At 43.8% G+C, this 13,564-nt stretch overlaps 2 protein-coding genes across 3 annotated transcripts in view; both read left to right on the plus strand.

Moving 5' to 3' along the window:
* Nucleotides 1-620, plus strand: part of LOC139407432 (E3 ubiquitin-protein ligase RNF19A) — a 58,194-nt gene extending 57,574 nt beyond the window's left edge. For both annotated transcript variants that reach the window (XM_071151217.1, XM_071151218.1), the window contains one exon: nucleotides 196-620. In XM_071151217.1, the coding sequence (XP_071007318.1) occupies nucleotides 196-481 (286 nt within the window). In that variant the 3' untranslated portion in view covers nucleotides 482-620. The remainder of the gene's footprint in view (nucleotides 1-195) is intronic.
* An 8,178-nt stretch (nucleotides 621-8,798) lies between these two features.
* LOC139408079 (low density lipoprotein receptor adapter protein 1-like) overlaps nucleotides 8,799-13,564 on the plus strand; it is a 120,439-nt gene continuing 115,673 nt past the window's right edge. The window contains exon 1 of the mRNA XM_071151894.1: nucleotides 8,799-9,019. Coding sequence (XP_071007995.1) covers nucleotides 8,935-9,019 — 85 coding nt within the window. The 5' untranslated portion in view covers nucleotides 8,799-8,934. The remainder of the gene's footprint in view (nucleotides 9,020-13,564) is intronic.

Raw genomic sequence — 13,564 nt, forward strand, 5'->3', positions numbered from 1 at the left:
AAAGTATTTCTTTGCAAAGTTTCTCTTCGTTCAATTCAAGTCAGTTCAATACACATGAATTTATCCCCTCAAGAGCAATTACAAAAGACAAGTCAGTTAATTCCTTTGATGCAACCTGCCTCTAGCTCATAAAACATGGCTGAAATATTATGTAACAGGCCTATCCTTGATGCTGTTCATGTTCTCATGTTGCAGGGAGGGAACAAACATTGAGGTGCGTGTAGAGATCGAGGCCCATCCACGAGGCGCACGTCAGTCCAGTCTCAGTAGCATCCTGTCCAGTCGCAGCCTATCAGCTGAGTCCCTGGGTCGAGCACACACAGTAGGCCGCGCCCACTCGCAAGATCACCTGGGCCACGCCCACTCCCAGGAACATCTGTATGCCTCTGAACATGAAGAAGAGAGTGGAGAAAAGGAAAGTGGAGGAAGAGAGGGAGAATGCAGGGACCACCTGCATGTTTTTGAGACGGACAATGTCTGAGCTCCGCCTACTATTTAGGCCACATCCCGCTTCCACTACAGGCTCCTACCACCAACTGTCTTCCTGCTCCACCGTCTAAGAGTCGGGGAAATGGAGAGAGAGAAAAGGAGAGCGACAGTGAGGAGGGAGAGATGGAAAATAGACTAAATAAACAGGGCCGCTTGCCAACACGGATGCATCAAAACGAACCAGAAATGACCGAAAGCATGTTGATCGACTAGTTTGGTGGGTGTTAGCCTCACTTTACTGTGTCCTTTCAGAAGAGACTGCCCCCCCCCCACCCTCCCCCCTTCCAATCTAACACTGGTCTATTTAAATTAAAATGATTACCAAGCCCCTTCTCTACCTACACCCGCGTACTTATACTGATCTAGAGCCGTTTGTATCAAGCATCTCAGAGTTGGAGTGCTGATCTCGGATCAGTTTTGCCCTTTTTCGATCACAATGAACATGATTATTAGACAGAGAATACCTGATCCTAGATCAGCACTCCTACACAGAGATACGTACAACGCCTAATGCCCCCCCCCCTTTCCATCTAAGATACATTTTAAGAGATCTAAAAGCATGTTTTGTTCTGTAGGGGTTAGCCACATGTAACATGCTGCTTCAACTCTCTTCCTGTCCGTCCCGTGTTGATGATGACATGCCATGGAACGTTGAGAGGCTACTGTGTAAAAGGGTCTAATGAAGGGGTGTGTGGGGGGGGGGAGTTTCAGCATTGTCAGATACCATGTAAACCTTACTTTGTGCAACGCGTTTTAACAGAGGAGATATGCTGGTCCAACTTTAAGGGACTTGTTGAAATGCAGTCGCCCTCAACTATGACTCGTTGGGGATCTCAGTGAATTTCATAGTAGACCACTTTGACCAAACTGGTTATCAAGCTGATGTCCCCTTGTATCACAACCTTTCATTGAGGAGGTTGGGGGGGGGGGGGGGGGGGGTGCTGCTGCTGCTGCTGCTGCTATCTGTTTTGGTCAAGGCATACATTATTTCTCTGCTGTGAATCTAAGCAATATTCAGGGACCAGGCTCTGTGAAGTTCAGAGCTAGACATATCCTACGGACTCTGGCTGTCTGCATCCCAAATGGCACCCTATTCCCTAATATAGTGCACTACTTTGAACCAGATCCCTATGGGCCCTGGTCAAATGGCACCCTATTCCCTAATATAGTGCACTACTTTGAACCAGATCCCTATGGGTCCTGGTCAAATGGCACCCTATTCCCTAATATAGTGCACTACTTTGAACCAGATCCCTATGGGCCCTGGTCAAATGGCACCCTATTCCCTACCCACTGGCCACAGACGTCAGTTCAACGTCGAGTTTTGATTTACATTTGGTTGAGTTTGTCAACTACCGTGAATTCAATGTGAAATTAGCAACAACAACAACAACAAAAATGTCACTGTTGTCATTGGGTTTCAGATTAAAAGTCTGGTGAAAAAAAATGACAGTTTTCCACATTGATTCAACGTCATCAAGTTGCATTTTTGGGTTGAAATGATGTGTCCACTGGGATCATAATTCACTACTTCTGACCAGGACCCATAGGGAATAGGGCCCATAGGGAATAGGGTGCCATTTGACCAGGGCCCATAGGGATCTGGTTCAAAGTAGTGCACTATATTAGGGAATAGGGTGTCATTTGGGAATGTACTCTCTTAACAGAGATCCATAATACAATATTTCACTAGCAGCAGTAGCAGCACAGCCCTCTAGCTAGAGCTTCGAACAGGGCTGGGTCACTCTGATATTCTGGCATGTCTGTCAAACCAGCATCTGATTTAGACCTGGGAAACCAGGTGTGTGTGTGTGTGTGTGTGTGATTAAGTGTCAGACAGGAGATAGAACAGCAGGCAACCAAGTTCCTGAGGAATAGAAATCTTGACCTTACCTGGCTAAGAACATCTGTCTTAAAGCTGCATGGTCCCGCTCCTCACTCACTGGCTGTCCAGGAGTTAGCCACAACACACACACACACACAGTCGCTATTGAACTGCAGTGGTGATGTTGTCGAAAAAACAGGAGACACAGGAACCACCACCAGACCCTCTTAGTCGATCACAGCACCCAGACCCCCCCTCAGTCGATCACAGCACACGGACCCCCTCAGTCAATCACAGCACCCAGACCCCCTCAGTCGATCACAGCACCCAGACCCCCTCAGTCGATCACAGCATCCAGACCCCCTCAGTCGATAACAGCACGCAAACCCCTCTGTCGATCACAGCACCCAGACCCTCTCAGTCGATCACAGCACCCAGACCCTCTCAGTCGATCACAGCACCCAGACCCTCTCAGTCGATCACAGCACCCAGACCCTCTCAGTCGATCACAGCACCCAGACCCTCTCAGTCGATCACAGCACCCAGACCCCCTCAGTCGATCACAGCACCCAGACCCTCTCAGTCGATCACAGCACCCAGACCCCCTCAGTCAATCACAGCACCCAGACCCCCTCAGTCGATCCCAGAGCAGCGGTGTTCTACAAGCAGCATGCTAACTCAGGCTATATCCATTCTAGATGATTATGATGATGAGAAAATATGAACTGAAATAATGAACAGAAAGATTCCTGAGTGTGAAATCCCTTGTGAAGAGGACCTCGGAGAGACAGACAGCCATGGGACTGGACATTGTATGCATTCAGAACCATGGGGATTGATACAGACATGGGGATTGATACAGATGTGGTATGCATTCACAGCCATGGGGATTGATAGACATGGGGATTGATACAGACGTGGTATGCATTCACAGCCATGGGGATTAATACAGACATGGGGATTGATACAGACATGGGGATTGATACAGATGTGGGGATTGATACAGACGTGGGGATTGATACAGACGTGGGGATTGATACAGACGTGGGGATTGATACAGACATGGGGATTGATACAGACATGGGGATTGATACAGACATGGGGATTGATCCAGATGTGGGGATTGATACAGACATGGGGATTGATCCAGATGTGGGGATTGATACAGACATGGGGATTGATACAGACATGGGGATTGATCCAGATGTGGGGATTGATACAGACGTGGTATGCATTGTAAATCTGATGAGGAATAAAACTTGAATAAATGTTTCACTATGAAGGACACAACTGAATGTCATCTCGTGTCTGTCCAATTTAAAAATGATCTTCAGCCTTGCATATGGCCCCCTATTCCCTATGGGCCCTGGTCAAATGGCACCCTATTCCCTATGGGCCCTAGTCAAATGGCACCCTATTCCCTATGGGCCCTGGTCAAATGGCACCCTATTCCCTATGGGCCCTGGTTAAATGGCACCCTATTCCTTATGGGTCCTGGTCAAATGGCACCCTATTCCCTATAGGTCCTGGTCGAATAGAGAATAGGGTGCCATTTGGGACACATCCCTTTACTACATAGTAAAGTGGGGAGATGAACAGGAGAAGTCAGGTTGTTGCACCTTTAACATTTGCCTGCGGACCGTCATTGAATGGAGTCTGTAGAGATGATGTAATGACTGCCCATATTCAACAGAGGGCGCTGGAACATAGGTGATATTGATCCTCAGAGCAGTGGTAGGCTACAGATTGAGGAATTGCATTATCTGCAGCTAAGGACAAATGTTGATTGGCTCCAGAAAACAATTTATTGATATTTTATACGGACTGTTTCCACAGGTTTTATGTCATTACTTTTCATTCGATATAATTTGATACAGATTCAAAAGTTCCAAAATGTTGTGTCCTGCTCAAGGTGTCCTGCTCAGGGTGTCCTGCTCAAGGTGTCCTGCTCAGGGGGCGGACTTAGTGATTTGGAGACGCCAGGCAGAGGCCAGTGTGATTTGTCAAACAAATCACTTTAAAAAAGTAGGTTACCTTCTAACAGTGCACTGTGCACCCGCCAACTTTCCTTCAATTGCAAGTGGATGAAACGATCTCACCGAAGAAAGCATCCAAGCGAGCGAAACAGCGCCCCTCAGTCTTACTATGTGTAGCGCATGTATCTGATGCTGTCTGGACAAAAGGAGTAATGACATGCTGTACTATTTTTAGCCAGACAGCATCAGATACATGCGCTACACAAGACATGTTGTTTGCCACCACGACGATGGCAGTATTATCAGCAGCAAATTTATTTTTACTAAATAAATGCGTTAACTTATGTAATGTTTCTGTTAAAATTAAATATTTGTTTATTTTCTCTGTCCCACTCTGAAAGCACCTCATTGCAGATTAATTTCACGAAAGTCGCATTTGCAATCATACGGTGCGAAACAATTCACTGGAACTCTGTCAGGGTGGAATAGTCCATCATTATGAATGGGTGATTGATGACACTTGTTTCTACTATTATGAGAAACACGTGGAATATTGATATGAAATATGTGTATGGAAAGAAATGATTGATCTATTTTGAATCATTATTTGGCTGTATGGATTCATTAACCTTTTTGGAGTCCTTTTTTTTGTCAACAATGTGGCCTTATTAACCTGGGCACAGTGGCCAGGAACCCCCCCCTCTGCTTCCAGCAGATTTAGCTGCTACTGGACCAACCTGCCTGCTGGACCAACCTGCTGAAGCAAGACAGAATGAGAGCGATGACCTGACAATGGTGGGACTCAAGTGGTGAAATTATATAAATAAAAAATACTAGTAAAAAATATATACAGTGGGGCAAAAAAAGTATTTAGTCAGCCACCAATTGTGCAAGTTCTCCCACTTAAAAAGATGAGAGAGGCCTGTAATTTTCATCATAGGTACACTTCAACTATGACAGACAAAATGAGAAAAAAAACATCCAGAAAATCACATTAGGATTTTAATGAATTTATTTGCAAATTAAGTATTTGGTCACCTACAAACAAGCAAGATTTCTGGCTCTCACAGACCTGTAATCTTTGTCCTCCACTCGTTACCTGTATTAATGGCACCTGTTTGAACTTGTTGTCAGTATAAAAGACACCTGTCCACAACCTTAAACAGTCACACTCCAAACTCCACTATGGCCAAGACCAAAGAGCTGTCAAAGGACACCAGAAACAAAATTGTAGACCTGCACCAGGCTGGGAAGACTGAATCTGCAATAGGTAAGCAGCTTGGTTTGAAGAAATCAACTGTGGGAGCAATTATTAGGAAATGGAAGACATACAAGACCACTGATAATCTCCCTCGATCTGGGGCTCAACGCAAGATCTCACCCCGTGGGGTCAAAATTATCACAAGAACAGTGAGCAAAAATCCCAGAACCACACGGGGGGACCTAGTGAATGACCTGCAGAGAGCTGGGACCAAAGTAACAAAGCCTACCATCAGTAACACACTACGCCGCCAGGGACTCAAATCCTGCAGTGCCAGACGTGTCCCCCTGCTTTAGCCAGTACATGTCCAGGCCCGTCTGAAGTTTTCTAGAGAGCATTTGGATGATCCAGAAGAAGATTGGGAGAATGTCATATGGTCAGATGAAACCAAAATATAACTTGTTGGTAAAAACTCAACTCGTCGTGTTTGGAGGACAAAGAATGCTGAGTTGCACCCAAAGAACAGCATACCTACTGTGAAGCATGGGGGTGGAAACATCATGCTTTGGGGCTGTTTTTCTGCAAAGGGACCAGGACAACTGATCCGTGTAAATGAAAGAATGAATGGGGCCATGTATCGTGAGATTTTGAGTGAAAACCTCCTTCCATCAGCAAGGGCATTGAAGATGAAACGTGGCTGGGTCTTTCAGCATGACAATGATCCCAAACACACCGCCCGGGCAACGAAGGAGTGGCTTCGTAAGAAGCATTTCAAGGTCCAACCCCAAAACATCACTGCTCTAGAGGAGATCTGCATGGAGGAATGGGCCAAAATACCAGCAACAGTGTGTGAAAACCTTGTGAAGACTTACAGAAAACGTTTGACCTCTGTCATTGCCAACAAAGGGTATTTAACAAAGTATTGAGATAAACTTTTGTTATTGACCAAATACTTATTTTCCACCATAATTTGCAAATAAATTCATTAAAAATCCTACAATGTGATTTTCTGGATTTTTTTTCTCATTTTGTCTGTCATAGTTGAAGTGTACCTATAACGAAAATTACAGGCCTCTCTCATCTTTTTAAGTGGGAGAAATTGCACAATTGGTGGCTGACTAAATACTTTTTTTGCCCCACTGTATGCCCAGCTCATGAGGCCCCTTGATGAAGTGCGGCCTGACGCAATTGCCTCTTCGTCCGTAATGGTAAGTCTGTCACTGGTCCTGCAGCTGGACGAACCCAAGTTAAATAGTCCGACTGGATTTATTATTTGACCCTCTTACAGAAATCGCCAGCTCGTAGTCCTTAAACCCGGAAATAAGTTAACCTCTGGTTCGTACAGCCATCCCTACGGGGAAAGTATAGGGTTTTGAGATAAATAACAAACGTGCTCTATGAGATATCAGTCAATGAACGTGACCTTTATGAAGTATGAAGCCTTCGTGTGTTTTGTGTTATTACATGAAATGCTTTTTAAAAAATGCTCAAAAAAGTGACATTAGCTGATAGAAATGATCTAGAACAAACCGTATAAAAGCCTTTGTTGACCACAGACCTTATTTTCAGAGTTTATCCAACAACCACTACAAAAACAAATGCCATTCATTTCCCAACAGGCTTTTGTCCAAGGAACCGTGGCGAGTTAGTGCCGACAAAAATATGACATTACTATTTCTCTCTATATCAGTAAAAAAAAAAAAAGTGCTTTACTTTCGTTCCCCTGTCCTCCCATGTCCTGATCTAGCCTACCTGCTAGCCTATCTGCTAGCTTACCTGCTAGTCTACCTGCTAGCCTACCTACTAGCCTACCTGCTAGTCTACCTGCTAGCCTACCTACTAGCCTACCTGCTAGTCTACCTGCTAGCCTACCTACTAGCCTACCTGCTAGCCTACCTGCTAGCCTACCTGCTAGTCTACCTGCTAGTCTACCTGCTAGTCTACCTACTAGCCTACCTACTAGCCTACCTGCTAGTCTACCTGCTAGTCTACCTGCTAGCCTATCTACTAGCCTACCTGCTAGTTTACCTGCTAGCCTACCTACTAGCCTACCTGCTAGTCTACCTGCTAGCCTACCTGCTAGTCTACCTGCTAGTCTACCTGCTAGTCTACCTGCTAGCCTACCTGCTAGTCTACCTGTTGTTCTGCCAGTTCCCCTTGCTTTTATTCATCCACAATAGTTAGCAGTTGTTCATTTATTAATTTAATTCTATCTAAAATGTATTTCCATCAACATACACATAATTGTAAATGGGTTTAGGCTACATTTTAAATGCACTAGAGAGAATACAAAACGTATAGAATTAATCTGCAAATGTACCACATTCAATAGAGTACCACAGTATGAGTCATAAGACCCATAAAACCTAGCGGTCAAACACGGAAACAGGTTCCAATAGTTTTTCAACAGTTCATTTTTCCCATAGGGGATTTGAGAAATACTTTAAAAAATGTCTGTTTCGTGTGGGCTTACCCCGGTGTGTTTTAATAACCGTGTACATCTCTCTGGGACAAGGTGACCGTTATCAATATATTCACCGTTATCAATATATTCACCTGTTTTTACCCCCCCCCCCCCGTCTTACATGCTAATTAGCTGCTAATGTAGCTATCATAAAGAACTACAAAATGCCATGATGATCTGGACTAGACTGACGAATCGAGGCAATTAACTATCTAGTGCTAGCTAAATATAGAAATGCATAAATTGGCTACATTTCTTTAAATGCACTATTCTGTGAACTGTCTTGTGTAAGTTTTAAATTGACACAATACCTGTTAGCAAAGGTGTCAGCTAGAGATGACGTGCAGGAGCTTGCAGGGATTTGTAGTTTTGCATGATGTCTATTTTGATGGTAATTAGCATTTTTTTAAATTCTGAGATTCAAATCAAATAGAGCCAAATATATTGTTAAAAGTCACCTTGTCCCAGAGAGATTTAAAAGGTTATTAAAACGTCATGTCAGAGTGAGCCTACACAGCCCTTATTTGAAGTGCCTCTAAAATTCTCTATGGGGAAAATTAATGGTAGAAAAACGTTTGGAACCATTTCCCTGTTTGACCTCTAGGTTTTATGGGTATTATGACACCTCCTCTGTGGGGCTCTATGCAAGACTCCTCCAAAAAATGGGTGTGGCGGAGGGCTAGACACACCTTAACTTCGTGCCCGCCCCCATGTTCGATTCGCCCCCAAAGCAGGCAGCACCGGAGAGCAACGGGTTAAAGGAGGCTGCGCTGCCCATCATTTCATCAGACCGAGACTCATGTTTCAGGGAACGAGAGTTTGAACTTGGTCCTATCGTCTGCCTGTTCGCTCGCTGCACCGCGCATCACTAGTAGTCGACTGTTGTAGCGTACGTAGGCTGGCTACTATCGTTTCTGTTTCTGAGCCAAAGCAAGCGGAGAAGGAAGGTATCCACCCTACCACTGAGACACATCTAAGCATGGATGCTCTGAAATCAGCTGGAAGAGCGATTATCAAGAGTCCCGGAGTTCCGCGGCACACATGGGGCACCTCCAAGCACGAAAGTAAGTCCATCGTCAAATTCACACCGGTAAAAGCCATATATCGATGCAAAGAAACTGAAAAATTAGGCGATAGCACAATGCAACGAGACTAGCTGTCACAAGCAAAGGAAAGCACTGACTGTCTATCGTGTTCTATTGTCACCACTCTTGTTGGTATAGAAACTAAATAACAGTAGATTCTGAGGTGGTGACATTTGTGTGTGATAGAAAACAATTGGTCGCAGTGTACCTTTTCTGAATTGCAATAGTGTAACGTTGTTTTTATTACCCGTTATCTATCAATAAAATATAGCCTTTTATTTCTCCCCACCCTACAATATGCATTTATTTTTGGTTATGTAAGTCTGCACACTCACGTGAGGAATCAATTATTTAAGCAGGTCAGCCTTTTCTAACTATGGTAAGTATCTTAATAACTAGACAATATATATTACTGTTGCTGTCTGAATTCATAAATATCAACAGACAAACTTCTATTTTTAGGATATCATTGACTCCTTGGTTTCATATCCTATAAGGCCTATAGCTATTCTTTGTTGTGTGAAATTCACAAGTGTTCACTGTCAAGTTAAATCCCAGTGGAACAATGCATTTCTCTTCCGCTTTACAATTCCCAGTGGGGTTAAAACTGTCTGTCAACTCGGTCCAGTCTGTAGAATACAGCAGGTTATAGAATGTACAATATCCTCTCTTGATGAGAAGAGAAAGGTCAGAGAGACAGGCCAGTAGGGGAAGAGAGAGAGGGAGAGACAGGCCAGTAGGGGAAGAGAGAGAGACAGGCCAGTAGGGGAAGAGAGAGGGAGAGACAGAGAGCGGGAGAGACAGAGGGAGGGAGACAGGCCAGTAGGGGAAGAGAGAGAGACAGAGGGAGAGAGAGACAGAGGGAGGGAGAAACAGACATTATCTACCTCACTTGCTTTGGCAATGTTAACACATGTTTCCCATGCCAATAAAGCCCCTTGAATTGAATTGAATTGAGAGGGAGACAGACAGACAGAGAGGGAGAGACAGACCGAGACAAAGAGAGAGAGAGACAGACCGAGCCATAGAGAGAGGGGCAGGGACAGACCGAGCCATAGAGACAGACCGAGACATAGAGTGAGAGGGACAGACAGACCAAGCCATAGAGAGAGAGGTAGAGACAGACCGAGCCATAGAGAGAGAGAGAGAGAGAGAGAGAGACAGACCGAGCCATAGAGAGAGAGAGAGAGAGAGAGAGACAGACCGAGCCATAGAGAGAGAGAGAGAGAGACAGACCGAGCCATAGAGAGAGAGAGAGAGAGACAGACCGAGCCATAGATAGAGAGAGAGAGAGAGAGACAGACCGAGCCATAGAGAGAGAGAGACAGACCGAGACATAGAGAGAGAGGGAGAGAGACCGAGCCATAGAGAGAGAGAGAGACCGAGCCATAGAGAGAGAGAGAGACAGACCGAGCCATAGAGAGAGAGAGAGACAGACTGAGCCATAGGGAGAGAGAGAGAGACAGACCGAGCCGTAGAGACAGACCGAGCCATAGAGAGAGACAGAGCCATAGAGAGAGACAGAGCCATAGAGAGAGATAGAGCCATAGAGAGAGACAGAGCCATAGAGAGAGACAGAGCCATAGAGAGAGACAGAGCCATAGAGAGAGACAGCCTTAGAGAGAGACAGAGCCATAGAGAGAGAGAGAGCCATAGAGCGAGAGCAATGTATGACCATATTAGAGAGACATATTTCCCTCAGATTACACAGATCCACAAAGAATTCGAAAACAAATCCAATTTTGATAAACTCCCATATCTACTGGGTGAAATTCCACAGTGTGCCATCACAGAGGCAAGATTTGTGACCTGTTGCCACGAGAAAAGGGCAACCAGTGAAGAACAAACACCATTGTAAATACAACCCATATTTATGCTGATTTATTTTATCCTGTGTCCTTTAACCATTTGTACATTGTTAAAACACTGTATATATATAATATGACATTTGTAATGTCTTTATTGTTTTGAAACTTCTGTATGTGTAATGTTTACTGTTAATTTTTATTGTTTATTTCACTTTATATATTATCTACCTCACTTGCTTTGGCAATGTTAACACGCTTCCCATGCCAATAAAGCCCTTGAATTGAATTGAATGGAGAGAGAGAGACAGAGAGAGAGAGACCGAGACAAAGAGAGAGAGAGACAGACCGAGCCGTAGAGAGAAAGTGAGAGAACCGAGACAGACCGAGACCGAGACAGAGACAGAGCCATAGAGAGAGACAGACCAAGCCAGAGAGAGAGAGACAGAGAGACAGAGACAGACCGAGCCATAGAGAGAAAGAGAGAGAAAAAGAGGCTGTGACTGACAGTTGGTCTCTGGCTCATGGCAATGCTTGCTGCTGTGCGCTGTCACTCTGAAGTGTGAAGTGTTAGGTTGAAGAGTCTCTCCCTGGGCGAGAAAACACTCCTTCCTCAAGCCTCCACAAAAGCTCAGGGGAAGACAAAAACATACAGTACCAGTCAAACGTTTGGACACATCTACTCCTTCAAGGGGTTTTCTTTATTTTATACTATTTTCTACATGGTAGAATAATAGTTAACACATATGGAGTCATGTAGTAACCAAAAAAATGTGTTATTAATATAAATATTTTATATTTGGGATTCTTCAAAGGAGCTACCCTTTGCCTTGATGACAGCTTTTGCACACTCTTGGCATTCTCTCAACCAGCTTCATGACGTAGTCACCTGGAATGCATTTCAATTAACAGGTGTGCCTTTTTAAAAGTTAATTTGTGGAATTTATTTTATTTTTAATTAGTTTGAGCCAATCAGTTGTGTTGTGACACGGTAGGGGGGGGGGGGGGGGGGGGGTCTACAGAAGATAGCCCTATTTGGTAAAAGACCAAGTCCATATTATGGCAAGAACAGCTCAAATAAGCAAAGAGAAATGACAGTCCATCATTACTTTAAGACATGTAGGTCAGTCAATTTTGGAAAATTTCAAGAACTCTAAAAGTTTCTTCAAGTGCAGTCACAAAAAACCATCAAGCGCTATGATGAAACTGGCTCTCTTGAGGACCGCCACAGGAAAGGAAGTGGAGCTACCTCTGCTTTAGAGGATAAGTTCATTAGAGTTAACTGCACCTCAGATTCAGCCCAAATAAATGCTTCACAGAGGTAAAGTAACAGACACATCTCAACTAGATGTCGACCGATCAATCAGGGTCTATTTCAAGTTTTCATAGCAATCGGTAATCGGCATTTTTTGGACGCCTATTATGGCCGATTACATTGCATTCAATGAGGAAACTGTGTGGCAGGCTGATCACCTGTTACGCGAGTGCAGCAAGGAGCCCAGGTAAGTTGCTAGCTAGCATTGATCGTTTTTTTATAAGATTTAATCTTCACACAATCACTAGTTAGCTACACATGGTTGATGATATTTCTAGGTTAACTAGCTTGTCCTATAATATAAAGAAAAATCCTTGAATGAGTAGGTGTTCTAAACCTTTTGACTGGTGCTGTGTACTCAGGCTGCATCCCACTTGTCAACCCTATTCCCTATATTAAAATACAAGTGTTCATTGTTCATTCAGTATTGTTGTAATTGTCATTGCGGCGGCAGCGTAGCCTAGTGGTTAGAGCGTTGGACTAGTAACCGGAAGGTTGCAAGATCGAATCCCTGAGATGACAAGGTAAAAATCTGTCGTTCTGAACAAGGCAGTTAACCCACTGTTCCTAGGCTGTCATTGAAAATAAGAATGTGTTCTTAACTGACCCTACAAATAAATATAGTGCGTAACCTTTGGGAATAGGGTGAAATTTGAGATGTAGACTTACATTTTTTATTTTTTTTATTTTTTTATTTCACCTTTATTTAACCAGGTAGGCTAGTTGAGAACACCTTTATTTAACCAGGTAGGCTAGTTGAGAACACCTTTATTTAACCAGGTAGGCTAGTTGAGAACACCTTTATTTAACCAGGTAGGCTAGTTGAGAACACCTTTATTTAACCAGGTAGGCTAGTTGAGAACACCTTTATTTAACCAGGTAGGCTAGTTGAGAACACCTTTATTTAACCAGGTAGGCTAGTTGAGAACACCTTTATTTAACCAGGTAGGCTAGTTGAGAACACCTTTATTTAACCAGGTAGACTAGTTGAGAACACCTTTATTTAACCAGGTAGGCTAGTTGAGAACACCTTTATTTAACCAGGTAGGCTAGTTGAGAACACCTTTATTTAACCAGGTAGGCCAGTTGAGAACACCTTTATTTAACCAGGTAGGCCAGTTGAGAACACCTTTATTTAACCAGGTAGGCTAGTTGAGAACACCTTTATTTAACCAGGTAGGCTAGTTGAGAACACCTTTATTTAACCAGGTAGGCTAGTTGAGAACACCTTTATTTAACCAGGTAGGCCAGTTGAGAACACCTTTATTTAACCAGGTAGGGTAGTTGAGAACACCTTTATTTAACCAGGTAGGGTAGTTGAGAACACCTTTATTTAACCAGGTAGGGTAGTTGAGAACACCTTTATTTAACCAGGTAGGCTAGTTGAGAACACCTTTATTTAAC

The sequence above is a fragment of the Oncorhynchus clarkii genome, chromosome 4 (genome assembly GCF_045791955.1).
Source record: "Oncorhynchus clarkii lewisi isolate Uvic-CL-2024 chromosome 4, UVic_Ocla_1.0, whole genome shotgun sequence".
NCBI lineage: Eukaryota > Metazoa > Chordata > Actinopteri > Salmoniformes > Salmonidae > Oncorhynchus > Oncorhynchus clarkii.